The sequence below is a fragment of the Rousettus aegyptiacus genome, unplaced genomic scaffold (genome assembly GCF_014176215.1).
Source record: "Rousettus aegyptiacus isolate mRouAeg1 unplaced genomic scaffold, mRouAeg1.p scaffold_m13_p_8, whole genome shotgun sequence".
NCBI classification, from domain to species: Eukaryota; Metazoa; Chordata; class Mammalia; order Chiroptera; family Pteropodidae; genus Rousettus; species Rousettus aegyptiacus.
Window position 1 is genome coordinate 29,260,654 of NW_023416311.1, and position 27,571 is coordinate 29,288,224.

At 46.2% G+C, this 27,571-nt stretch overlaps 1 protein-coding gene across 4 annotated transcripts; it reads right to left on the reverse strand.

Moving 5' to 3' along the window:
- Positions 1–6,259: 6,259 nt before the first annotated feature.
- AGFG2 (ArfGAP with FG repeats 2) lies at positions 6,260–27,531 on the reverse strand. Of its 4 annotated transcripts, none has more exons than XM_016124723.2 (13): positions 27,423–27,531; positions 18,721–18,814; positions 17,819–17,934; positions 16,592–16,745; positions 15,844–16,009; positions 15,063–15,182; positions 14,369–14,401; positions 9,764–9,884; positions 9,507–9,589; positions 9,254–9,337; positions 8,169–8,297; positions 7,770–7,855; positions 6,260–7,427 (listed from the first exon to the last, which is right to left on the reverse strand). In XM_016124723.2, exons 2-13 carry the CDS (start codon positions 18,772–18,774, stop codon positions 7,368–7,370), a joined length of 1,206 nt encoding a protein of 401 aa, XP_015980209.1. In that variant the 5' UTR covers positions 18,775–18,814; positions 27,423–27,531; the 3' UTR covers positions 6,260–7,367. The 4 variants fall into 4 exon arrangements, with proteins under 4 accessions (XP_015980209.1, XP_015980205.1, XP_015980207.1 ...); XM_016124719.2 differs by lacking the exon at positions 27,423–27,531 and adding an exon at positions 27,042–27,405; XM_016124721.2 differs by lacking the exon at positions 27,423–27,531 and adding an exon at positions 26,652–27,022.
- Positions 27,532–27,571: the final 40 nt, after the last annotated feature.

Sequence of the window (27,571 nt, forward strand, 5' to 3'; positions counted from 1 at the left end):
TTCTTCTCTCTTGTGCTGGGGCCCCCGAAGTTTAGCACTGTGGCTGGGGGTTAATTCTTTGGTTTGGAGGAGAGACAGGAGACACTGCAGGTGTGTGTGTGTGGGGAGGATGGGCAGGACCGTGGGGGACCAAGACTGACCGGAGACTCTGGACTGATGCTGCTGGAGAAACAGGATTGGGGCTTTGGCTGAGAAAGCCCAGACATTTTTAGGAGTTTTATTTTTAGAGGTTGGAGTTCTAGAATTTTAAAAGAATCCAACATCTTGGGGAACCTCCTCAAGATTTCCAAGGCACCACAGCTGGAAGGGGCAGAGTGGGCAGCAGGCTCTAAGAAGCAGCTCAGCACTTCTTCATGTCACAAGTCCTAGGGAGTGGCTGGGCCTTAGAGCCCCTCAGTGGCTGAAGCAGGTGGGAAGGCATTCCTAACTTTGTCCTGTTTTCTCTTCCCTGCCTCTATCCATCTCTCAGCTAGAATGGGCATGCTCTCACCCTTGCCTCTCTGACGTTCTGAAACTCGATTTGGGTGTAGCTGTGTGGAAGGTGTGTGCTGGGCCCCCAGGCGTGGCCTCTTGCCTCCAGAGGAGAGATCAGGTTCAAGTCAATGTAGCTGAAGTGGCCATCCAAGCAATTTCGTATGGCAGTGTCCATTCCTACATAGTCCGAAGCCATGTACTTAATGCACACATATACCCTTGCTAGCTCTGATGGTGGCTGCAAGCAGGGCTGAGCCACTGCTGGCCCCCAGCTGGTCCCAATGCTCTTGATGGGGGCCTGGGAGCCCATGTCAAGGCTCTCAAGCCCCAGACTTGTAGGAACGGGGTAGGGAGCCCAAGGAAAACCCTGGTAGAAAGTGGCTAATGTGTGCATATTCAGTGCCCCTACAATCCTGGAGCAGATGGTGGGGAGCGGCATTGGCATTAGTGGGAAGGGGCACCATTATTATGTAGCTGCCTGCTTTGCCACCTCTCATGGGCTCTAATCACTCCCAGCCCCCATGGATGTGTGGCCCCCACCCTGTTCCAGCCCCTCAGGGTATGAGGCTGCCATACCCAGAGATGGTTGCTGGCTCCTCTCACCCAGGCACCTCCAATGGCTCAGGCTGGCTGACTGGGCCTTGGAGGCCTGGATCTCATAAGATTGGGGGACAGAGGAGGGTCTAGAGGAGCTCCTCGGAGCATCCATTGGCAGTGGTTTAGCTCTGCCACTGGCATCACTATCCCCTAGTCACTTCATGGCTGCCGGGACAGTCTCGTGAATGCTTTGGACCACCAAGGCATCAGGCGCCTGTAGCCACGGCTCCCTGGGACCTGTGGGTGCTGAGAAGCCAAGCTCCAGGAAGAAGGAGGCATCTGCATGGCCACAGCAGCATACGCTGAGCAGGGACAAGCTTAAGGCTGGCCCCTGAACCCAGGTACAGGCAGTAGCCACCAGCACCCAGGCTTTGTGCCCCAGCCCCTTGGGCTGCAGAGTCACAGGTCAAACGTCCTGAAACAGAGTGAAGATCCAGGTCCTGGGATCCTCATGGGAAACGGGATCTGGAGGGACGACAATAGGAAGGTCACAGGGAGCTCTCGGGCTGGGAGGTTGGAATCACTGTGCCCCGGGAACAGAAAAAGTGTCAGTGCTTAATATTTGAACTTGATTTCGGTGACCAAGGGGAGGGACAAGCTATGGCTAGACCAAATCCATGACTACCCGCCCCCCGCCCCCAGTCCCTTTCCTCCTATCCCGAGCCTATCCCGGGCTCTGGCCTCACCAGTGGCAGCCCGCACTTTCACACTTCCAGTAGGGCATTGTACCACGCCTGCTGCTCCGCCTTGCTAGCCGCTGACACGCCCAGGCTGCAGCTGCACGTGTAAACAATCAGGTGGCGCTGGTGCACGCGCCTGCCAGGCTTATGCTGAGTTTGGGCGGTGCTCCTACTGCGCGGAACTTCTTGGTCTCGGAACTAACACTCGATGCACCGCGGGTCAGTGCGGAGCACCAAGCAGCAGAGCCGCACGTCAGCCAGGCACGTCGGCCAACTCGGACTTAGAGGTTGCTGTGGGGCTGACTCTGGGCATCGTCCTGCACCACAGGCAATATGGTGCCCGGAGGAGGGACTAAAGCAGCTGGGAAAAGGCCAGAAGGGATAGAGGTGGCTGCCTCCCTCCCCTTCCCCGCCCCTTCCCCCGCCCCCGGTCTTGATGCCCAGCGTCTCTCCCTTGCTCCCGATTTGAAGTTTAGTGCAGCATGTGCCATAGTGGCTGCCTTATGGCCTGTGACCCTCCGGTCTCCGAGGCTTGATTCTGGCCAGCTCCCCGTGCCTCCTCTACCCTCCCTCCTTCCTTCGGCTCTGGAATCCCTACCCCGAGAGTTTAACCCTCCCGCGCCCCAGGCGCTGTACTCTAGGCAGTAGAAGCAGAGTTTGAGTTGGGAAGGCTAGGCGAGGCGGCCACCACCTCCTCTCACCCCTTTGTACTGGCTTTGGTAGGGGCGGGTAGTGTGGGGGCGTCTCCACTGATTTTGAGCTTACTGCTGGGAAAGTGACCATGTGAAGCGAATGTGAATGAAATTGTGTTCAGTGATCGCGCCGGCGAGGCACCTGCAGTCCTGGAGATCAGGAGTGGCTAAGCCGGCGCCACCCTTACAGCAGTACCCCTTTCCAGCTCCCCGCCATTCCCCACTTAGGCTCTAGCAGTTCATTCAAGCACCTGTGTCTGCCCCTTCCCACCCAGGACTGGTTTTGTATTCTTCCCAAGTAATCCTAGGAGCCATGTGGCTGATCATCAGGTTGTGCTGATTTCTGAGGAGCTGGAGGTCGTTTCTCTGTGGGTTTGGGGTGATAAGGAGGTGTCTTGGGATAAGTAAACTTCTGGACTGGCCCCTGTCCACAGCCCATACTTACCTGAATCCCAGTTAAGTGGCCACAAGGGATCCTGTGGAAGAAATGGCAATCTCTCAGGGGTATTTCCCTCATGCTTACCCCATTGCCCTCAGCCCTTCCTCACCACCACTGTCCAAAAATGTTACCATGATCACAGAAGTGCAGACCCCTCTGGTGGGGTTACCCCCTTTGCCTCTTGTTTCCTGAGAGGTTTGAGATGGGGTTGGAATTCAGACATTTTTACACCCCACTTCTGATCCTTCCTTGGACCAACTCACTTGGGGGAAGATAGAGCTAGTCAAGAGCTGGTCAATGTATACTCTGCAAGACAAACTTTAGCAGTTAACATGGATGGGTGCTTTAGAGGACCTCGTTATATAATCTCATGGCAACTAAGATACCTAAAGGGGGAAGCTGAGGGTGGGGAAGCATAAGAGGGCAACATGTGGCTCCTATTAAAGAGATATAACAGTGCTGAAGCAAAGGAACCTGATTATTTTACTGACTAGTCCATGGGTCAGGTCAACCTGAATAGGGAGGCCCTTCCAGGCCCTGAAGGAAGGAGTTAGAATACTGGAGGAGCCAACAGTGCAGTGTGCATGGAAGCTAGCACCCTTGAACACCTTTCCAAGGGTGATGTTGAAAGTGATGCAGGAGATAACCAGCAAACTGAGGATGGGCATCCAGACAGCAGGCAGGTGGTGCCCAGGGGCTGCTTCAGGTGCCCTCCAGTCAGCCAAAGTCCCATCAAGGTGCAGGAGAGGTGCTGGGAGCTCAGGTAGTGCACTGCAGCCAATAGCAGCTCCCACCATTGATGGCTGTTGGCCCAGGGGGAGGCAGGTATGTGATGGATCCATAAGTGGCCACCAAAACAGTATGTTCAAGGCCAAAGACCCTAGTGTGGCCTTGATATGTACATCATGTATTAATGTGTAAAGTGGCAGGGAAATAAATGCCATCCGTAAGCCACTCCCTTTACTAGTTTGGGTGCTGCCTCAAAGAGCAGGGTGCCTAAAGGGCCATGTACCTGCTGTGGTCCTGGCCTGGAGCATTATTCCCCAGGCTTAATTTGCAACTATCCAGAGGAGGGTCTCTTCATACCTACTCCTTCCTACTCCCCATCAACCAGGCCACCTTGCAGCACCCCAGTCCTGTGGAATCACAGCTGTTGTCACATGGAACCCCTAAATGCTAGGTATAGATAAACCAGGAAGCAGCAGTGGTAGATGGCTTGGTAATGCCAACTGATTTAACCTGCTGGGTACCAGGAAAAGCCTGGAGCCAAACAACTGGCCTAATCAGTTGCTTTAGCAACAACACTGCCCTTGGTCTTACTCAGATAAGATTTATTCTAGCCTGTTGCCTGGGTAACATGAGCTGTTCCCCAGATACAGGAAGTGACAGAACCTCAGCTCTGCTGGGTGAGAACATTTCTCCCAAACCAGAGGGGTTCACTTATGCATCTCCCTGCCAGGTATGGGGCAACTATGGGATGGCAGGATGGAATCTCCATATTCTAAGTCCCTGTGGAAGTATCTTGCTACCCAGGAGAGGAACCTAGAGGGAGGAGACTGGGGTACTAAGGCTGGGCTGTTCCCATGTGCCCCTCCCTCCCCCATCCTGAGTTCCCATTCCTCTGTGGAGGGAGGGGGATGTAGGGACAGCACCATATATTTAGCCTCTTCCTCCAGCCCTCCCCAGCCATGGCTCCAAGGCTCCAAGGTGGACAGAATGAAGCTCTTTACAGAGAACCTGGAGACTGGCTGCTGCTTCCTCACCCATAGGGCCAGTCGCAGGTGACCAGCTGAAAGTTGGGACCAGAGGACTGTTGTGTGCAGAGCATGGTCACAGCAATGGTTGGGGGCAGGGGAACATGAGGGCTTGGTCAGAAACCTAGTAGAAACCTAGGTGAGTTCCTTCAGCCGCACAGTGTGTGTGTAGTGAGGTCCAGATTTGCAGCTAATAGGGCCGTGCAGGGATATTCCTGGGGGGTGGGGGGAGGGTGCAGCAAGTGGAACACAATCCAGTCACTTAGATATTTTTATCAGGCTGGGGAGTTTTCCACTTTGCCAGTTGTCTGTAGAGAGGAGGCCCAGTGGAGGCTGTTCCAGGCCGAGAGCCAGCTGCAGTCCTAGTCTTGGCCTGTGCCTAGGGGCTCTTGATTTTTCTGCTTTGGGGCATGAGGCTGACCTAGTGTAACTTCTCTGGTTATCCAGCTCTGGTCAGTGAATTGTCTGGAGTCCATGTGGGACAGAGTGACTGGGAAGCAAGAAGGGGGACTGCAGAGAGGTCCTGGGCCCAGGCAACAAGCAGTAAAGAGATCCCTGGGAAACAGCAGGAGTGTGAATGAAACATGTGGTAAAGAGGCACTGTAGTTCCTGATTCTTTAACTCTCACCTCCAAACCTCAGTGTTTTTAGTTAGGGAAGGAGGAGTGGGAGGAGCTGGGGGAAAATAAGAAAAGGCTCTTCCCCCTACTATATATACAACAAATATCAGCTTTCTTCTTCCCCCTCCCCCACCCCACTCCCCATGCCCTCTTCCCTGGCCCTAAGCAGAGAATGCCAAACAGAAAGAGGGAGAAGGACAGAGATAATCAAGGGTGGCAGAGAAAAATACTGAGAATGGAACAAACAGAACATGATAGATCCAGGGAAAAAAAGATGGTGGTTTACCCTGGGAGATCCTACCAGGAGAGGGAAGGTGGGTAGAGGCTGGAAGAACTCAAACACAGACACAAGACAGGATGGGTGGAAAGGTGGGGAGGCCGTGCCTGGCTGGGAAAATAGTAGTAGCTGGAGGTATTCCCAGAAAAATCCTCAAAGTAAATAGTGATCCCCGCCTCTCATTGCTGTTATGCTGTTAAAGGTCATTGGGTGGAAAGACCCAGAGCAATCCCAAGAATGAACAGCTAAAGGGCCAGGAGTTCCTTGGCAACATGGAAAAAGGAGGAATCTCTTCTGACAGCAAGGCTGAGTCTTGGGCCTCGCCTCAGCCAGGTGAGGTGTTTAACCCAAGCTGTCTGTCTTGTCACCACTCAAACAGCCCAGACACTAAGGCTGTTGACACAACATCCTCAGGTGGAAACAGTGTGGGGAGGGGTTGAGAATGTACCTGAAAGTGGTCTATTCTGATCAGGTCCACTTCCATTTCTCAGCTGGCACCTCCTCTTTTGTCCACTCCCACCCCTGGTGGGAATCACCCCCCTTACTACAGCCACCTAACTCCTGTCCCTGGCAGAGGCAGCCCCTCTCTTGCTGTGCTCCCTACCATTGCTAACATGAGACTCCAGTTCAGACAGGGGCTGGCTTTGTGGGCAACATTATCACCAACCCAGACAGTCATGTTGACGGACCCTTAAGCTGGCCCAAAGCAAGACCACAAGAGCCATTCTCTTTTTCTTTCAAATGCAGTTCTTTTCCAACATTGCCTGCAACAGCTTTGGTGCAGAGATTTGGGGGCCGGGGAGGCACGTGAAAAAAAGAAAGAAAAAAAATAGCAAATTGCACAAAGCCTCTCCTTGGAAAAGCCTAAGCTCTGGGATGGCCAGGATATGTGGTTACCCTCCCTCATGATACCCTGCAGCTCCAGCTTTGCTGGTCGAGGCACAGATGGGGACTTATCCCACTCCCCATGTAAAAGAGCTATCTGATAGAGGAAGAATGGCTACGTGTGTGTGTGTGTGTGTGTGTGTGTGTGTGTACACACACATACATACATACATATAATAGGCTATATTAGAAAATTCTCTATGTATAAATATAAAACACTGGTATCCAAACATGACACCACAGCTAACTAAAGTGCTTGACAGGAGTGGGGCATGTCTAAGTATGTAGGTAAAACTAGTCATCCCAAGTACCCAGGATGAGGGAGGGAGCTAGGGGAGCAAAACACGAAGAAAAGGATGTGCTGGCCCAAGCCAGGGCACCAAGGGCACTCTAGACCCCCAGGGCTTTCTCAGCCTGTCTGATTACTACCCCACATCAACACCATGCCTGTACTCCAGCTTTACCCTACTCTTCCCACTGTGCTTCTGGCCATGAGGAGAATAGCTCTGGCAAGTTGGCCATGGGGAAGTTGGTCATTTGGAACACTGGTCAGTCTGTGCCCATAGCTTCCTCTGCCCACAGGGTTGGGAATGAAGGGAGTGCCATGTATGCTGAGGGCAGGAGAAGAGGAGGATTACTATCATCATAATTAATAATTTGAGAAATAAAATACCATCTCTCCTCTAGGCCAGGCCCTGCCTTTTCTCCTCCTGGGCCTCCTGCTTGGGTGGGGGCTGGAAGGAGGAAGGAAGGAAGCTGCCTTTTTATCTGCAAGCCCCAAGCAAAGTATTAGCACCTCCACCATCCCCAAGACACCTACCCTGCAAAACAGGCCCATTATGATCTCAGACCCACAGAAATGCCATAGGCAAATGATCACCAGAGCTCCAGGGAGTACAGGGGCCCCAGAGAGCAGGGAAGAGCACCCCCCCAGGAGCCAGGACACAGTGCTACAAGAATGGGTTGGTGGTCGGAGGTTTGGAGGCAAATGGGCTTGATGAAGATCCAGTCTGGAAAGAAACAACAACCACCACAAATTATTAGATTAGGGGAAAAAAGCTGGAGGCCACAGAAGAAATACAGTTCAGGATTCTTTTTTCCCTCAACATTACTGTTTTGAGGGAAGTGGGAATGTGAGGGAGCTAAGAGGCAAGTAGAGGGGGCAAAGGGTTTGGGAGATGACAGGGCTAAGAACTGAGGCCCCTCAACTACACCATTCATCCCAGGCTTGGACAAGGCAGAACTTCATAAGGAAGGGGCTTGCATTCCATCTCACGTCGCCCTCTTCTGGAAGGATTGTCCCCACCCCCAGAGAGGCCATGGCCCACAACATGGTGCACTGGGGCACTCACCATGAAGGGGTTGGTGGAGATGCCTCCCGGCTGGCTCAGGGGCCTCTGTCCCAGTTTGGCAGATCCTAAGTCGCTGAAGGAAGAGCCTGTGAAGCAAGAGCAAAATCTCAGCAGACATGAGCCCTGCCCCTCATGCTGGTGCTGACCAGCTGTCTGCCACCCTCCAGGGCAGGCACAGTTACATTGCAGGTAGGCAGTGAGTGGGGGCCTTCCGAAAGACAGTAATAAAGGTATGAAGCAGTCAGACGACATAGCAGGTCTGGTGCTTCCTTGATCCATCCCCTTTAGTCCAAAATGGAATTAGCTTACATATATGTGGCTCTTTAATCACACACACACACAGTCTATGGGGGTGAGGAATGGGTGGTGATGAAGGAGGGCACAGTCTGAATCCTTTACCATTCTGCTGTTGAGTCATCAAGGTCTGTGGGGAGAACAGCGGCGGTGGGAAGGTGCTGGCAAAGGCCCCAGTGGGTGGCACTGTCTGGGGGAAGCCAGGCCCAGCACTGCTCATCCCAAAGCCGGGCCCTGTGGAATGAAAGACAATGAAGCTCAGGCAAAGTTCTGGAAGGTAGGCTGGAGAAGTTTTTTCTAAATCCCTCTAAGATGAAAAAATGGGATCGAGTATTTCCTTATCTGGAGGTACCCAGTGGAAGTACCCTGAATGAGTCATGGAACTCTTCAGCTTCCATGCAATCCACCAAACCTGACCCCTTCCTGCCTATATGGCTCATACCATGGAGAGCACAGGGGTTATGAACATAGGTATGACTCAGAATTGGGGGCAGCTTTCAGCTACCTATTAAACTAGATAAACGAAAGCTAATTATTAGCCCTTTCTGTGCCTCAGTTTTCTTTAAAATGGGACTGTAACTATGTCATAGAGCTGATGGATGTAAATAATGGATGTAAAGCACTTTGCCCTGGGCCTGTCACATGGGTTATCTCTGGTAGCTACTGTTCTTTAATCTTCATGGCCTCAAGGTTTTTGAGAACAAAAAAGGGGTCAGGGCATGAGTTAGAAGAGAGAAAAGCAGAAGTTGAGGAGGGGCAGGGTGAGAGACCACAGGACCCTGGCTGATGAGAGCAGGGAATCCGGTCATGATTTCAAGTGGCTCACACTGGGACACTGAAGGGAGAGGTTGGGTTCTCAAAGGGACACTGAGGATTGGAGAAAGAATAACTGCTACTATCAGTCAACACTAAAACAACCTTCAGAACTGGTGCTGTTAAGTAACAGTATGTTTTCTCTAATTCTGAAATTCTGATTCTGAGACTTCAGTGTTTCTACTTTTTGCCCTCTAGGTGGCCTGGAAATTAAAATGGGTCTGGCCTGGGCTAGTAAAGGGTGGCCAGGGGACTTCTTTGGGTCCCACAATTGCCACTCTTCTTGATGATGTGAGAGGAGAGGTGAAGGGGATGAGGTGCAGGGGAATTTGCACCCTGCAGAGAGACAGGGCCAGGGGACAGTCCAGAAGGCTTACCTGTGACCAAGCCTTTGGGCTGGAATGGGTTGGTGGAAGGCAGCTGGGGATGAGCAGCAGGTGCTGTGAAAGGGTTGGTGAAGGCTGCTCAGGGTGCAATAGGGTAGAGGTGAGAAAAATAGAGGGTTATTTTTATCTCATTTGCTGAATATTGTGATAACTGAGCATTCCTCTAAATCCCCTCCCTGCCCAGAGTCCTCAATTTCCTCTTGGCTTTGGATCTCTTCCCTGGGTTTCCAAAGGCAAGACTCACCTCCAAAGGCAAGCCCTGTGCTGCCACCTCCACCAGTTGTGGCTGACTGGAGCGTAGGGACCTGGCCGGTCATCCCGAAGATGCTGCAATATGGAGAGAGAAGTTGGCATGCACATCTTCCAGGATCAAAGAGGGAATGGGAGATGGCAAACCCAGTCCTGTCAGACAGGAGGAGCTGAGTGGGCTGGGAAAAGCAAGGCCAGGGTTTCTCAGCCAGCTCTCCTGCCCTAAGGCAGAGCCCCGATGTTTGGGCCTACCTGCTAGGGACACCTCCAGCTGACGCCCCAGGTCCCAGGAGGCCACCCATATCTGTGAGGCTGTTGGGCTGACTGGCAGGTGCAACTGGAGAGGCACCAAATGGAGTCACTTGGCTGCTCCCTGGGCAGTCACAGGAAATAAAACAGGGAGTACTGGGCTTAGACAAGATGGAAGGGGCAGAAGAGATGGAGGCAGGGGTGCAGTGGAGTGGAGTGATGGCATGAGAGGCACCACCTGGGTTTTCTAAGCCAGCCCTTTCTTCCTACAAATCACTCAGTTCAGAAGGGCTTGTCTCCCATCAAGAATTCCAGGTAACATAATGTTTAGCTTTTTTCGATCTCCCTAGTGCTCAATGCCACCACCACTGAGAGAAAAGCAGTTCTTCCACATGACAGGTCATTATTCTTCCTCCTTTAGTTTAACTTACACTTCCCAGTTTTTCCCTTCAAGAAACGGAAATGTCTGCAATTTCCTCAAAGCAGCATTTCCATTTATGGATAATCATTTGAAGGGGTAGGAAAAGGGGGTAGGTGAGGAGCTATGTATGATAGAAAGGATGAAGGACACAGGAGATTCTCATAGAATGTGGAGATGGCATTGGAGGTGATGAGCATAAATCTCCAGCTGTCAGCACTTTTCCCTCTCCTATTGGAGCTGCCTCCTTGTGGAGGCCACCCTGATGCTATGAGCTTATTTCAGGATTTGGGCACAGTGCTCACTGGACAGGGCCAATTGCAGGGTTCTCCTGCCATCCCTGGTCTTCACATAGAAAAAGAAAAAGCACAGAGGGCAAGCCCCACATGTGAGCTTTACAAAACAGCCTGAAGAGCAGGAGACCTAGAATCCTGAGCAATCTCATCTCATGAGAAGAGGCCTGAGGCCATCATTTTACAAAAACCTCTTTATCTACATGTCTATGTTTCATCTGTCAACTGTTCTGGGCTGTTGTGAGGATAAAACAAGGCTACAAATGGGAAAAGGCTTTATTTTTATGAGGACTAGAAGATTCATTACTGAAGGGAAACACTTTGTATAGTGTCTGCCATATACTGGTGCTCAAGAATGAATCTGAATAGGTAGAGTAAGATGAACTCATTTCTAGTTGTGGCTCTACCATTTGCTATTATCGTGACTTCAGCAAACCATTAAACTCTCCTGAGTTCATTTTTTTCTTGTCCTCTCAGGGTGGCTATAATGACCCTGAGATAAGTGTTTTTGAAATCTGTAAAGTGTAACACAAATGTGAGGTATTAAATCTATGATTTAAGAAATGATTTCTAGGGTCAGAGAAGCAAGACAAGATCTCATAGGAAACATATGATGGCTGGCTCAGACCATGCACACATGTGAAAAGACCCGCCCCTGGATCCTGAGCTTCAGCCTTTCCACATGTTCTGCCTCTGCCTTGAATAAGACACTCCATCCATGGCTTTAGTTTGCTAACTGCTACTTGCCCTTTGGGCTTAACAGAACTGTCTTCAGATGAGCCTTTCCTGATGCACTAATGTGTTTGATCTTGGTTTGCCTCTCAGCACCTTGTTCTCTTCCTTTATAGCACTTGACATATTTGTAGTGATATATTTTTATTCATTTCTGTATCAACTGTGTCCCCACTAGACCAATTCTACCGCCAGGAATTTTCTTACAGATATTACTTAAAAGTGCAAAACATGACGTAGAGTTATTAACTGCAGCACTATTTAACAGCAAAAGACTGAATCATCCTAAATATTCATCAACAGGGGACCAATTAAATTATGGTATATACATATGTTGGACTATTGTGCAGCTATAAAAAATTAAGACTCTTAATGCACTGCTGAAAAAAAGATCTAACAGTATCATTAAGTTTTAGAAAATCAAGGTGCAGAATAACATGTATATTATGCTATAAAATGTATAAAAAATGAGAAAACAGGACAATAAAAATGAGTAAATCCAGGTCATTGGCTCCTGTTCCCAGAGGTATGGCTATGGAGAAGAGTTGAGACAAGAGGCTAGCATGGATAAGGCTGTGGAAATATTTTGTAGGAATGGCAACTTTAAGCATATTTGTGGGGAAAAGGGACTGTGCCAGCAAAGGTGGAGTAAGTGGAGAAAGTGGGGAAGGGTGAGGGGGTATCCTTCACAATGGAAGATACTTTTCCTCTCAGAGATAAGAGGAAGAAGAAGACAAAGGCGAAGATAACTACAGGAGACAAGGCAGGAAATGAAAAAGCCAGGCTGGTTCTCAAATCTGCGTTGCTTCTTCACCCCTTCAAACTTCGGACTGGTTTCTTGTCATTAAAGTTTTGGGCATTTTTTTCTGAATGCTCAGAACTGTAATTTGAATTTGCATGCTCTTTCTTTTCTAAAGGCTTAGACTGTATCTGCCCTGTGCTAGGCACTGAGCATAATTATGGTGACCAGGATCTAACCTGAAGCTGAGAATCCATCAGAAAAGACAGGTGCCAGTGCCTGCCTGCTGCAAAGTTCCAAAAATGGGCTGTTTTCAGTGTTCCAGCACTTAAAAGAGTGCTCTCCTTGGCTATTCTCCCTCCCCAAACCTTGGATTTCTTACAGAAACAAGTGCTAGGCTATAATGCTACTGCGCATACTTGGTTTTCAATCCTCTCCATTCTACTAGCCATGAGGAAGGCAGGAAAGCCAGCAGGGTGGTGTTAAATCTTGATTTTCTAGTCCCAGGCTCTTCCCTTGCCTGACTCAGAGTACATGGAATTTCCAAGCAAACCCAGCTCCCTATCCTCACTTAGGTCAGACTCTTCAGTCCTGCTCTGGGCCTTCATGTCAGGGAGCTCCCCTCAGTGAGGACCAGGTCCTCTGCCCTCCCAGGGTGGGAGAAGCTGTCTTCCCTTCTACAGGCAGTGCTGTGTGTGTCCTTGTGGACACCAGAGGGCAGAGCCAGCCCTAGCTCAGATAGTGTGGGTATCCTGCATAGACAGTGCCTTCTCAGAAAGGAGCCTGCTAGGAATACGTACCTGCCCTTGACCTTGCTTCTTATACACATCCGGTATTTCACTCTCAGAAGTTGTATTTGTACACATGCCTGACAGCAGTTTCAGGGGCAAACTGCAGTTTTAGAAACCTCCCCTCTCCATACTCCCCCTCAGAAATATAAAAATATAACTAGGCTTGTCAGAAGAGACACCCACCTCTCACTAAAATCTCCCTGCTTCATACTCAATAGTCCTTTATGTCACATTCACAGAAACAAACTCATGATCATGGTGTGGTGCAAAGTGAATGGAATCTGCCACTTATCAAATTGGCTAAGTCACTGATCAAGCTGAGCCAGTTTCCCCAACTGCAAAATGGGAAATCATTCCTTCCTCCTGGAGATAATATGTGGATCCTCCTAGCAGGCAGGCAAAAGGCTCATAAATGCTGGTTGGCTCTGGATATGGCTGCAGACTCTGCTTTTTGAGATGGTCAGACACTGGACAAAAGGTTCAACTTAGGTTCAGCCAGGGATGACTCCAGGGCCAATGTCTTCTTTCTCTCCTTTAAAGTCTTTAATAAAAACAATCAATTGTGATAGGAATGCATTCCTGAACAGACCAACTTATAACAGCCTTAAATAGCTTAAATAGGCTGTTTCTTTTTGAGCTCTCATTCCCAGAAGCACTTTCCTCTTGCTAAAGTGAATATCCCTATACCAATGTTGGGCCCTTTCAACAGTGCACAAAAGGGCCCATTTCCCCACACAATAATGGCCATTATCAATCTTTAAAATTTTTGCAAATATAATGTGCAAAATGATTATCTTATTCTAACATTTGCATTTTTCCTAGTTAGATTGAAGACATTTGCATATTTTTTCCATGTATTATCTGCTTGTTTCCTTCGTCCATTATTCTATTTTTTTTTTAATTTATAGGTGTATAAAAAACACATATGGCTATTAGCTTTTTATCTGTTTTCCCTGTTGTAGTATTTTCTCCCTGTTTCACACCTTTAAGTTTTATTTAGGACATTTTTTGTCATACCTAGAATGTGACTTGCGCAAATTGTTTGTTAGAATTTATGGAGATTTTGGTCAAATTATAAAACAGTTCTGTGTTTGGAAATACTATATATTCTGTCTTTTGGTTACAAAGTTCTACTTATATTTATTAGATCAAACTTGTTACTCAAATGGTCGATTTCCTTCATAACTGGTCTATCTACTTTATTAATCTTGTGAGTCTATATAGTCTCTTTCTCTGTTGGTTTATTAGATTTTTATTGTGTCTGTTTTTGCTTTATGAATTTCAAGGCTACTCTGTCAGTTACTATAAGTTCATGATGTGAGAACCTCCTTAGTTAACTTTTATCAATATAAAATGTCCATTCAAAAAAAATTAAAATAAAATAAAAACAAAAGCAAGTATCTACTTCACGGTGGAAAGTGGGAAGTCTGTGGGCAGAGCAAGAGTCAGGAAGTCTGGGCCCTGGGTCCAGCTCTGCCACTCTGTGGGTTGCACGACTAGGGAAACTGCTGAACTGCCTCATATGCAAAATGGCTAAATTTGAAGGGTTCCTTCCAAACCTCGAAACTCTAGGATCAGAGGACCTGAAGTAGGCTCCTACCTTGGGTAGGCTGTGGGGTAGGCAGAATAACTTACCAAAACTGTAACTTCCAGTTAGCATCCGACTGGCTGGCAGTGAGGGTAGAGAAGGGAAAGGGTGGGGAGGTCGGGGAAAGGAGAAAGAGAGAGTGTAAGTCACTGGCTTTCCCCAGACGTCTGGTGTTTAAAGCCCTCTAGCTGCCTTCCTGCATCCAAAGATGTCCAAAGGAAGAAGGGCTCTGAAGACTCAGTGCCTCAGCACTTAGGGAGGTGCTGAATGCTTTAAGGTGGCCTTTAGACTCTCTTTCAATTGTATAATACAAACTACTCAAAACAGAGTTTATAGGCTTCTGTTCTAAGAGGGATGGGTGAGGACTTTGACCCAGCCCTTGCTATTTGGGTACTTTGCAACATAGACAATCAGAGTATTCTAGAGAAAAAATCATGTCCTTTCTCAATTTTTCTAGGACTCAGGTCTCCCATACTTCCCAGAAATCTCTTAGTGCACAACCTGTACAGCTTCTGCTGCAATTTTAGCTATTTTCTTTCCATTAAAAAAATAGACCAATAGAGCTTCCTCTTCCTCACCAGAACCTCATCAGACTTCTCTCATCCTTTCCTGGAGCTTCGCTTCTTTGTTTCCTTTGCATAGTTCTTCAGGTTGGTGCAATGTGAAAGAAGGGTGATATATGGATGTGGACAACTGAACACAGTTGGAAGAGAGAAAGGAAACCAGTAGGGCAGAATTTACCTGTGGGTGTTGGCTGGGGCTGGAATGGGGCTTGGCCAGCTAGAGGAATGCTTCCAAATGCAGAAGAGCTACTGCCAAAGGCTTCAAAGTTGGCAAAGCCCCCATGGGAAGGTGTCTGGCCTATAGGTGGAGGGATTATAAAGGTTAAATATAGAAAATGAGTATTAATCTATATAACATACACCAATTTTAAAGGCCAAAGGCCATTGAATGAAACATCTGCCTTTCCACAGGGCCCTCTTCAGAGAGAGAGGGCATGGATCTGGGGCAGAGAACCAACACATGTTGGGGAAAGGGGAATCTCAGAGGCCCCCAAGTTCACTGCCCACCACTCTTTATCCTTATTCCATGAGGCATGAAAATTTTTGTCAGGGCCTAGTTTGGGAAGAATCATGTGAAAAAACAACTTGGGGTGGGTGGGTGGGAAAGAGGCTTGAAAAGGTAAAAGGGGAAATTAGATACCACTTTATTCAACACTCTACTATTAGCTACTGCTGATCTTTAGAAAGAAGGCAGGAGAAACAGAACACATAACCCATTGCCCCCATTTTAATAAAGAAAGTAATAAAAGGCTATTTCCAGTGTTCTAAAAGAAAGTGCTTGGAGCCCCCAACTCGCAAACATAATCCCTGCCATACTCATTTGATTCTAACCCTCTCATCACATTCACTCATGTGAAGAGAGTTAGGGCCAAGTGAAACTTGGTCACGCCTAGGGAGTGAATTCCTTCTGTTATGGGTACACGTGTTGTAGGAAGGTTCTCATCCCAAGTCTCACTTACCCCCAAAGGCTGGGAAGGCAGCAAATGCTTGTACTGCTTGGGGAGCAGCAAAGGGGTCTCCACCAATGTCAGCCAGCAGGTCAGTACTGGCTTTCTTCACCGAGGAGTGAGGGGGTGGCTGAACACTCCGGGGCTGGGATGTCCGAGCCTGAGACTGACTGACAGACTTGGAGGAGAAAGCATTACATATAGCACTTGGAATCCCAGGCATGACCCGCCCCTGCAGGGCTCCCCAGGCTGCCCCAGATAGGCAAGGGGAGAGAGAAGAGAGTGAGAAACTGCCTTTAACTGAGAGAATTTCTGGGCTAAGATTACCTTAGCTTCTCTCGTATCTAGTTCTTCTGTCTCCTCAGTAAACCAGCTCCCAGAACAACATATTGTAGAGCATATTGGTCAAGGTAACCCTGAGATACACAGGGATGTTGCCCAATAGTCCTCCTGGAGCTGTTATCTCCTTATCTTTCCAGGTGCTGAATCAGAGTCCCGGCCCCTTCTGTGTTTCCTTGGAGGAATGGTCAGGTTTGGAGTTCATACTCTGACCTCCCTAAATACCACTTCCTGTTGGGTTCTTTCTTCCAAAAGATACAAGCCCAAGGTGAAAGATGCAGACATAAGTAACAGCAGGGCTGAAAAACAACTCATAGCTCCTGAACTGTTGTCTGCTAAGTCCGGGGGATTTGATTTAGGAAACTAACACTCTCATCTCCCAAATTCCAAAATAATCTTGAAGGGCAGATCTGAGAGTTACCTGGCTAGAGGTGGACGCAGCAGCTGAGAGAGATGGCACAGGATCCCCCAAAAGTGTCCGCAGAGGTTTCCCTTCTGGGATGGAGCCCTGGATAGGGGTGGAGGCACTGCCTTTGGTAAAAGCAGGCCCCTTGACCTGCTCCGGGGGCACATACCTTCAAGAAAGAATAGTTAGGCTGAAAGGAGAGGGGTGAAACCTTGGACCATGCTCAGCTTAGTGCTTGGGAAAATATAGGTTACAGCTGTCAAAATGCTTTCTCATTTTCCCCTACTAATTCTCTTTTATAAACTGAAGGGAATTTAGCAACACAACAAAGTTCTGCCTATCTTAAAGTTCCCTTTTACTATCAGATGTTCATTTTTTTTCCACAGGAATGTTGTTTGCTCTGGCTTATGCCTGTTATTCCCTCTTCCTTCTGATATCATCTGGGTTTTAAGTAATAACACCTGCAATAATGCTGGCAGACAGATGATCTTATTTTCCAACTTCCTACTTGAGGTCCTCCCTTTTATTTCCAGGGCATTTCTTCAGATTCTTCCTTCTTAGACCCATAGAAAAAGTTTCTGCCACTTCATCTTCTAAGCGCTCACACCTTTCCCACCAGCAACTGCTACTTCTGATAAAACCCCTCTCACTATAGTGTGTGTGGTCTCTACTCTCCAAGAATTTTCTTTCTCCTGAGGGCACCCCTAGTAAAGAGTCCAAAATGTTGCTTTATCCATATCAATCTCCTTGCTCTATGGATTCTCTTCTACACCCTATAGTTAACTCCCAACAGGCACATACTCCAGAAATCAAAAAATAAGGAGTGGCACCTGAAGAGAGAAAAGGCAAGAGAGAACAGAGATGCTGTTTTTCTAAAGAGTAAAACATAAATAAGGAATGAAAAGATGGGCTAAAAGCATAAAATTATATAGGACAGGTGCTTCCAGACACCTCTTTCCATATGAGATAAGCTGAGCTATTAAAACTAACCCACACTCTCACAGGCCTAGTTCCCCCCTCCAATCAGCTTGTCTTCCCAAAAGAGGGGACATCAAATCGCAAGGTCTGGTGACTGAGAACAAGTTGTCCTTTCATGTAGTTTTATTATTTTGAAGTCAGAATTTAGCCCTAACTGAATCTGAGTAGAACAGACTCAACCTAAGTCTAACTCTGGAAACTAGACAGTCAGATGAAGTATGTCTTGGACACTAGCTCCATAGCAATCTCTTTCTTCCTCCTTACCATCTCTTCTTCTCATATTTTTCCTGGAGAAACTCCTTCACCTTCTGAGGATCCCTGGAATCTGGTATCAAAGATGTCCGAGCATCAAAAAGACCCAGCCAAATTTTCCTGCAAACCTATAGAAATGAAGTTAGGTGACAGAGGAGTTGGGGCAGAAAGCATGAAATGAGAATGATGCCACTTCCAATTTATTCATAAATAAATATTTACTGATCATGTACACAGTGTGCAGATCTGGGTATACCTATTAAACAGACATGACCCTTGTCCTTACAGAGTTGTCATCTTATAAAGAAAATAGAGGGCCACGAGAATTATGGGGGACTAAATCTTGTTGGGAGGGGTCAGGGACAATTTTCAGAGCTGTGGCTTCCAGAAAGAGCACCCTCCAGAGGCCCTTGTTTGCCCTCTAAGTAAGCCAATCACTGGTAAGCTAGGAGAACTGCTAACACCAAGAATGGCCTCTTTCCACCAGCAGATTTAGGTGAGGAAGTTTAACTCACTCCCAAGTAAATGACATGAACTTAAACCTGAGTTGCTGAGGCTCAAGTCAGCTCCTGGAGATCTTACTCAGAGAGGCCAGGCTGGTCAATTCCAAGTGCTTACCAAGGTAGAGCTCTAACCAATTTCCCCCTCATGTGCCAGGGGTGGGGGTGGGGTGGGGAGAGTCAACCCCCTGCAGAGATTTTGCTCCTTTCCCCGATACTTCCAACTACAAGCCCAGACAAACCATAGTCTGTATAACTAAGATTCTGTAAAGATACAAATATACATAAGATATCTTACATACTAAAAAATAAGAGAAACTTGGTCAAAAAAGAAAACTGTAGCGTTTTTCTATAATCTTGAGGCAAAGCTCCCCAGCAGATAAAGCAACTAACATTCCATCAGCAGTAGCGCACCTCATTTCCACGAGATTGCAGGAATACTACTTCAGGCTCAGTGAAAGTTGTCATGGAGATGGACTTGACTCTATGAGGGGGGTTCAGGCCTCTCCTGTAGGAGAGAAACAGAATGAAAGAGAAGTATAATGCAGTTAGCACTGAAAGTCTGTTTATGAATGAGGGGAAGGGAGAAAGGATAAAACAGCACATATATTAAGCTCAGGTAGAACTCCTTGCCTGAAGCTATTTCCTAATTCAAGGAAAGAAGGTAAGCAAGAATGTTTTGAAGGCTTCTAATAAGAGACAGGGACGACAGAGTCAGGAACATACTGTGATTCCAGTCTGGAGAAGGCAGAGACTGCCCATCCGGAACCCTCCTCTACTTTGGCTCACACCCCAAAAGTTCAGTGTTCAGCCTTGAAGCTGAGGGGTACTTCTGGGGACTCAGATGTCCAACCACTTACCATATCCTGTTTTATCATTGTTTGAGACCTATTGCATATCCTCAAGGTCTCACAGTCCATAAGACACAAATGTCTCAAAAATAAAGAAAGGCAAAAACAAAGGCCCATCATAATACTAACAAAGAAAAGATTTGGAGACAAAAAACAGAATCCCTAGGCTGGCTACCCCTCCTCATGTCTACACAGAAGGCTGGCATTGTGGTAGAGATGGAAAGAGTCTCTCTCTTTCAGGAATAGATCTCTGGGAAAAATAAATATTCTGGACTTTCTCATTTCTAGATCTTTCAATGAAGCAGGAGGAAGTCAGGTTTGACCCTGAGTTATGAGATTGTCACGAGTCAGAAACATATATTCTGTAGTGATGCTTTTGTGCCAGCTCTGTGTGCTCTGTTAACTCCCTGGGAGTCCACTTCTGCCCACAGAAGTCCAGTGGATATTATAGCAGAGAAAAGGCTTTCTTGCTCTGCCTCAACTGTCCTCTAAGCTGCTCTAAAAAGGGAAACTTGGGGCTAAGCCAGGCAGAATTTCATAGGTTCCTCTTTCCTTATACCCTAAGTTTGACTCTGGTCTAGACCTACTACCTTCATCAGATTAAAACAAAACTGGCTAAACTAAAACAAATAAAATGGACTCTGGGACCAGAAATGAAAGACCACAGGCACATGCTATAAAGACAGTCTTGACTGATGAGGACTCTTCAGACTTTACTCTCCTGGAAAAAAATGGGCAAATCAAGATGTGAAAATAAAAGTGCTGTAACTCTAGAATAGGGCCCTAGTTGATGCCCTCGGGAAAGCATAGGGTGAAGAAAGAGATAACAAAATTCACAAATGGAAATCCTAGAAAAAGGTGGGGAAAACACATTCATGCTTACAGGTGTGCACGCATAATACAGGTGCCTCTGCCAAGTCAGGATAAATAGCAATGTTCAGGTTAGTGTAAATGGAGGTGACAGAGAGGGGGGACAGATGGCACACTACAGAGTGAATGGTAAAGGGCAGGATCCCTTTTGGATAATAAATTACTGATTACGGATTCTAACAAAGGACAGGGCACTGGAGGCTACAAATGAAGGCATTTTCAGCAATTCTGCTGTTACAGACTTTAAAGGGTCTCAAACTACCCCTTTAAAAAACAAGCAATATCAGAGGACTGATGCCCCTAGGAAAGATAAGAGTAAGAGCTCTTAAATTTGGTCTGCCCTGAAGGCTCTCTTCTGATCACATTTCAGAGATATTCCAGTTTTCTCTCCTAAAGCCTCTCTTACTAATGGCTTGGTTTTGTTTTGTTTTAAAGTTCAGATAGCTTGCTTTTATACCCCTTCTCTGGCTTGTTCTCACCTTAACCAATAGGCCCTTCCCCCTCAGAATGCTATACCTTTCTGAGGTCTAGCCAGAGCAGATCTCTCTCCCTCTCTCTCCCTCCCTCCCTCCTTCCTCCTTCTCCTTCTCTCCTTCTCTCCTTCTCTCTCTCTCTCTCTCTCTCTCTTCCCTCCCTCCCTCCTCGGCCCTCTCTCATCCTGGTCCTTTTCTTCACCTCCCACTAACAAATAGTTACTTTGCAAAAACACAAGGCATTGTGGTAGGCACTTTAAGGGATACAAAAATTATAGGATCCAGTCTATGATCACAGAGGCTGGCTTATAAAAAGGACCCAGGGGGCCTGGACAAAGGGTACTTCTCAATGCAGTAGGGTATCATTTAGGCACACAGGCTGATCAGGAAGAATGTGGCATAAGGAATTAGCAGTGTGGGAAGGAAAAGAAATGATCATGGGAAAAGTAAAAATGTATTATGCTTACACTAGAAAAACAGATTCTAAGCCTATCACAAAAAGGTCAGTGACATTTCCGGAAAGGACAACCAGGAATATTTAGCAAAGTATAAAAAGGGAGGTATGCTTCCTTGTAGGGGGAGGGGGATGGACTTGACCCATGCATCAGTCTAGAGGGGATACTTAGAACAGAACTTCCTATGGCTGAACTTGAAGTTTTTTTTGGGGGGGGGGGTAGGGGTTAGGGGACTGCGGGGGGAGGCATGAGATAGGAGGTAGAGATGGCAGAGAAAATAAGTGATTTAGGTGCTTTGGGCCAAATGAATCTAATGGAATAGGATGTTTCCATAGTACAGTAGAAAAGCGTTGCTTTGACCTTGATGTCTGTAGACTGGATTATGTACTATAACCAGAGCCACAGTTTAGGGGCAGAGAATTCTCTACAGGGCAACACAATACACTGCAGCCCAGGAAGAGAACCTAGTTACATGGCTTATGAGTCAGAGAATTTGTTTCTAAATCATAGAGAAGCCATTGCTGGCTGAGAGAAGCAATTTAGAAACTAGAGCCCCTCCCTTCCAATAGCTGACATCAAGTGGTCTAGGAGTATTGCTTTCCATTGGGTACATACAAGGTCATACAGTGGGCCAGATGTGAGTCACTGGCATGAAATTAAACGGACCCAACTCTCCAACTTGTACCCAGTCTCCCCAAATTTATTCTCACTCAAAAGAAGTGAGAGCTAGAATGAAGTACTATGCTTCAGTTATCAGAGCAAGTCCATTCTGTTATTTCTAACCAGGAGATGCTAGGGAAATACAGAGATAAATTTATTTGCCCAGAATAGTACAAGTTTTTCAAATGAAAGCAAGTACATTATTAGGACATGAGCTTTCAGCCCAGTCATGATGTCTTTTTCCATTTCAGTTTTTTTCCAAAAATGCACCTAAGTATCTGAATCACTCTTTGAAATACTCTGAATTGCTTGGCAAGTGAAGCAACTTGCAGAGATCCTAAAGTCTGCCCAGTTCTCTCTCTTAGCCTTTCTCTCTCCTCCATTAAGCACCCTACTATTTCTACAAATACCACGCCTTTTCTCTGTGGTCATCACCCTCAAACTGGACCACATTTTGTTTCTCTCTTGCTTCATAAAAGCCTCAAACCTGCTCTGCTGCTCAGATAAGAAGGTTCTGCCAGGTCAACAATGGAAAAAAACAGTTCCACCCAACATCTGAGTTCTTTCATTTGTGCCAAATCTGAACTTGGAAATTCCTACCTCTGAATATTTGTGTTCAAATTCATATACCCAAGATTGTGCTTCTTTGCTCCCAGGATTCCATTCTGCGTCTGAGCAGAATTCAGCTAACCAGTTTAGTTCTTATCTTGAATCCAGACATTGCCAAGAAGAGTTCCTGTTAGAGACTCTTAATAGATCCTAAAAGGAAGGTTCCCCTATTACTCTGCTCCAGGGTCAATTTCACTAATTTTAGGAAACTTCCTCCTAATCTAAATTCCCCTGCTTCAATCCATTTCCTGTTGTTGTTCCTCAGTGACAATGATAAACAGTTGTCCTCTATGTAGAACCAAAAGGAACCCTGATATTACCAGCAGTCCTCCACTTTAGGCTCAATGTCAAACCTTTTACATTTTTTTTTTCCATTTTTTTCTCATCCCTTTGGTAATTTATCATTTCCTTAGGGGCTTTTCAAGTTGTCCAACAGCCCTGTGTGATAAAGTACTTAAGTCTATAATTTAGTGAGAATCTGTCTACTTCTGTCCAGCAGAGGTGAATGTGAAAGGTAAAGTGGGAGAGGATGAAGAGATGGGACTAAAATAAAGGCAAGTTACATGTCTACCTCTTCAATTCAGACAGATGGAAAAGTACTGAATTATTGAATAACATCCTACACCTTTCCCTCCATGAAGTTAAAGCGCTTCAATAAGGAGCCACTACTAGTGAGCCAGACAGAGAAATTAAGGGACAAGAATGATAGGAACTTGTCACAAATAAAGAGCTAACACGCTGTCTTCATACCCAACCCAGAGCTCTGTCCCACCTTAATCCTAACTTAATCCTATTATCAGAGTAGAGTTGTGCAGAAGTAGAATAGACAAGTATCTACTACTGAGACCTGAAAGACCACGGATTAAAAGATGGACCCAAACGGCCAGGGAAGTAGATTACATACTTTGCTGAAAAAAATTGGGTGTCAAAGGTACTGCCCATCCCTGATGTCAATGAAATCTCAGACCTCCAAATCTGTTTTCTTTTTTAAAGAAAAGTGGTCTATTCATTGAGGCATGCAAGTAAACCAGAACAAGAAAGAACATTTAAAGCATGCTTTGAAAATAAATCCTTTTTAGTGGCAATTTTTACACCGCCCTAGCTTCAAATTGCAGATTTATCCTCTAGTAAAAGTGTTAGAAATATAAACAAACAAATAAGCACATGAATATATTGGGGAAATTAAAAGTATCTATATCTAGGTTAAGGAAATTAGGTATTAAAAGAAAACCAAATGAATAAAAACTAGGTCAAATTTGGGACCTACAACTGTGGCAGTGTATATGTAAATTTAGAAATAGCAGAAGCTAACAGCCTCTCTCTCAGGCCCTCACACCAATGCTGTGGGGTTTTGCTACAGCTCAGAAAGTATTTCTTATTTAAAAAGAGAGAGTGAAAATGAGCTCACACGTGTAGAGATGAAGGCACAGTCATACCCACCCACCAGCATTAAAATGTGAATTATTTTTCAGCTCTTGGGAAATTCATCTTTGGCTGGAACAGTCAACTTTGCTTCATCAGCCAATTCAGCCAGCTGGGAACTCTGGTAAATTCTCACTGTCCCTAGAACACTCCATCCCGTTAAGAGGAAGTCACATTTGTCACACACTCAACAGAAAATTGGCTTTTAAAATACAAAGCCAATCCTGATGTCCCCTTTCTTTGGCTATGATGCTAAGTATGGTACTTTGATGTTCCCCCCTCAATATCCTCTTCATTTTAACAAAGACTATTTCTACTCTTTTCATCATCATACCTCAATGAGCTCTCATCACTTTCTAGCCCATGTTGAGCTTTATTTTACTTCATAGCATTTATCAATATCTGCAATTACATATTTAATGATTTATTAAGAGTCCATTGCCTCCACTAGGATGTAAGCTACATGAAAATGGGTACTTTGTCAATTTTGTTCACTACCATATCCCTAGTGTCTAATAGTGTCTGGGGCTTAAGAGACACTCAATATATTAATATTTGTTGACTAAATGAATATTCAAGCTGTTGGCCTACCAGAATTTTCACTTCCTAGTACCACAAGATCCTAATCTATGGGCAATCAACCATGTGGATTTAAGATGGTTATTGGTGTACGTGCCACTGTGGAGCCATGCCTCTCCATTGCCTGCTGGACTGTGTGTGTTCCCTCCTCACTCTACAGTCTGCAATAACCATATGCCACCTCAAACATTCTGCCTATGGCTCACACGCCAGCTCCTATTCCCACAGTACATCAGACATAGGTTAATACTTTTAAAAACCCCTTTAAAAGTTTTATGTGCCTTGCTCTAGTCATGCTAATTAGAACTTCGATTAGCAAATAGTACCACCAAGAACCCAGGCAAACAGTCACAGTCAGGGAAACTACAGTTTTCTTGTAGCATTTCTTCTGATATTTCTCTCTTTATAATTTCTCAACATGCCTTCGGTTCAGCTTTATCCATTGGCTTAGCCAGCCTCTTCTTGATCCTTCATTTTACTCTCACTTACTGCTAACAAAGTGTTGGCCTATCCTCTCATTTTCTAATCACCAAAATGTGTTCCCTAAAGTCTACTAGCTCAAGAAACACTTTGAGTGATTTTCATAATGCTTTATCAAAATACTAAGCAAAAATGTCCTTTCTAGGACATTTGAAACTAAAAAAAAAAAAAAAAAAAAAAAAGGCAAAGGGCTGGAAGACTCCTACCACTTGTTCTCATTGGAACTCAAGTTCCTAAGAAGCTAAACCACTAATCTGAGGTACATCCACTCTAGAGAGAGCCAAGCCTCTTGAGGTACTTCTCTATTAAATTAATTCATCCTTAGGCCATATTACCTCCACCCAGTGTCTCTCCAGATCACAGGTGTTTGATTTTTCATTAATGGGACCAACAATAATGGCCACAGGGTAGAGTAGTAAAATTCTGCAAATTGTGCACTGATATTTAAGGAGTTAACTATTCTAGCAAAAGAAATAAGATTTTTAATGTGTTCCAGATCCCTTGGCCTTCCTTCTGTCCTTATTGAAGGATATTCATTATAGAAAGGAAATGTTATCTGTGGAATACTTTAAATAAAGATCTATAAAATAATGATAATGATGACAGCACTTTCAATTTATTCAGCATTTTTATCTTTCATTCCACCACTGCTAAATGTGGGAATGAATTAACACTGTTTCTTAACATTTTCTTCCTAGGACCTAGACTCTTATATACCATCAATTTTATTTCTCTGCTTCCCTTTACTTTTCTCCAGACTCTATAAGCAGATTTTCCTTTTCATAACAAGATCTTCAGGAATCTGATTTTCCATTCTATTTTATACTATTCATATTCCTAAACTTTGCTCCTCTCCTCAGAGTTCTTGTCCCAGTCTCAAGTCTGTATCCTTCTGTTTCATTTGAGTTTCTATCTTAACTGCTGACACATTTCTGTTTGGATTCTAAACCACTGTTCCAAGAGCCATAGTGATCTTTACTTAGACCAAAGTCAAGTCCATTCTCACAACACACACACGGGTGAGGTTGATCAGAACACAGAAGTTTGGCAAAGGTGGTAAAAACTGAATAGAAAAATAATCCTAAACTGTATTTTGGAAAACCTGGATCTTAATTTCTGGTCTGTCATGATCGTAACTAATATCAAACACCAAATGCCAAAAACAGCAAGCCCCATATGGCATTGGATAAATTACTAAACCTCTCTTTGCTTCTGTTCTCCCATCTGTCAAGCAAGAACAATACTGCTCCCTCCTTGGCTCCTAAAGGTGTAAGAAGAAACAAGAAAAGTGCTCCTTGTTAAAAATGAAGTCAAGAACCAACCAAACAAACCAATGTATTAAAAAAATACTAAAAATCAGTCAAAATAAACCCCTTGATAAACTTTAAAAAGTATATATAGAGGAATGGTATAAAAAGTTAATTATGCATCTAACCAAATAATTCCCTAAGGGGAAAAAAGAAACGTACTTTATAACCAGAAATCTCAGCTAGAACTGTGGTTCTAAATTAGCTCAGGTATGCCCAAATATAGTGCCGGTGCCAAGTGAGCATATCAGATTATACAAGAACCCCTCGCTCCAATCTAGAAAGAATTTACAGATGTCACTACCAGGATCTAGCTATGGCAGCATGGAACTTAAAGATGTAAATTATTACACTTAAGGATGGCTCATCCAGATCCTCAAACCTTTGGAAAAGTTAAGCTCTCTAACAGGGCAACCCATCAGCTCTTGTTTCTTAGATTTGTAAGACATCTACTTCTGGATATTATTTCAAGATAATGAGCTGCACTTGAACACTGGAACGTGGCTCTTTACCTGCCACTATCTCTGGGCTGTCAACCTGAGTTAATTTACCCATTTTAACCTAGTTTCTCCATCTCACTCGCTCAGACGGGCACAAGAAGGAAGAAAGGTACTCCATCTTGAGCCGAGTTTGCCCTACCTCTTTCCTTTTTGCTCTCCATACATGAAGTTCCCTTTAGAGATGTATGTCATTCAATGGCCTTTGAAATCTCTAATGCCCGTCTCTCAGTTCTCTTTCATTTTCCCCACTTTCGGTTCTTCTCGCCTCCCTTAGGGAGATTCTCCGTTCCTTTCCGGTATCCTTCCTGTCCCCTGCAACGCGACTCCAACTGTGTCTTGACTCGCCTGCCCCTTTCCCTTCTCCATGACACCGCTGCAGAGGACGACCCTCTCACCACATCCAGCGCATCCCCAGGCCTCCGCGCCATCCCCTACCTCGGCTCTGTCTCTACGCCCCGGATCCCCGCTATTCCTTACGCCGACTCTCCACTACTACTTCCCAGTCCGCCACCCGCGCCGGTCCACTCACAGGAGGCCCGAGCAGGTGGTACAGACGAAGCTGCCCACGGTGATATCCACGTAGGTGACCCCGCGCTGGGCGCACTCGAAGCAGTGGCGGTTCCCGGCCTGGCTGCAGCCGCCCAGCTCCCGCACCCGGCGACACCACACCTCCGAGGCTGCCTCCGCCTCCGCCTTTCCCCCGCCGACCCCACCGCCTGGCCCTGGGCCCTTTTTCGCCGCCATCACCATGGCTGCCCACTCTCTTGGACCTCCTCCCCGCAAGTTTGCAGTCGCCCCTTAAACCACTGTCGCCTTCCCGCCTCCTCAGTTGCCTCCGCACGCCCGGCTCCCCTGACAGAACTCCGGAGCCTGCAGTGTCCGCGCGAGACTCCTCAACCCTGAGTCTCACCTATCTTGCACACTGATTGGCTAGCCTCCTCCCACCTCCTCACTCTGATTGGTCCGACTTGGACGGCCTCGAGTTGCTGGAGCCGCCAACCCCACGCCTCACTGCCTTCAGACCTCAGGCCTCTCCCATTGGCCCTCCGAGACCCCGGC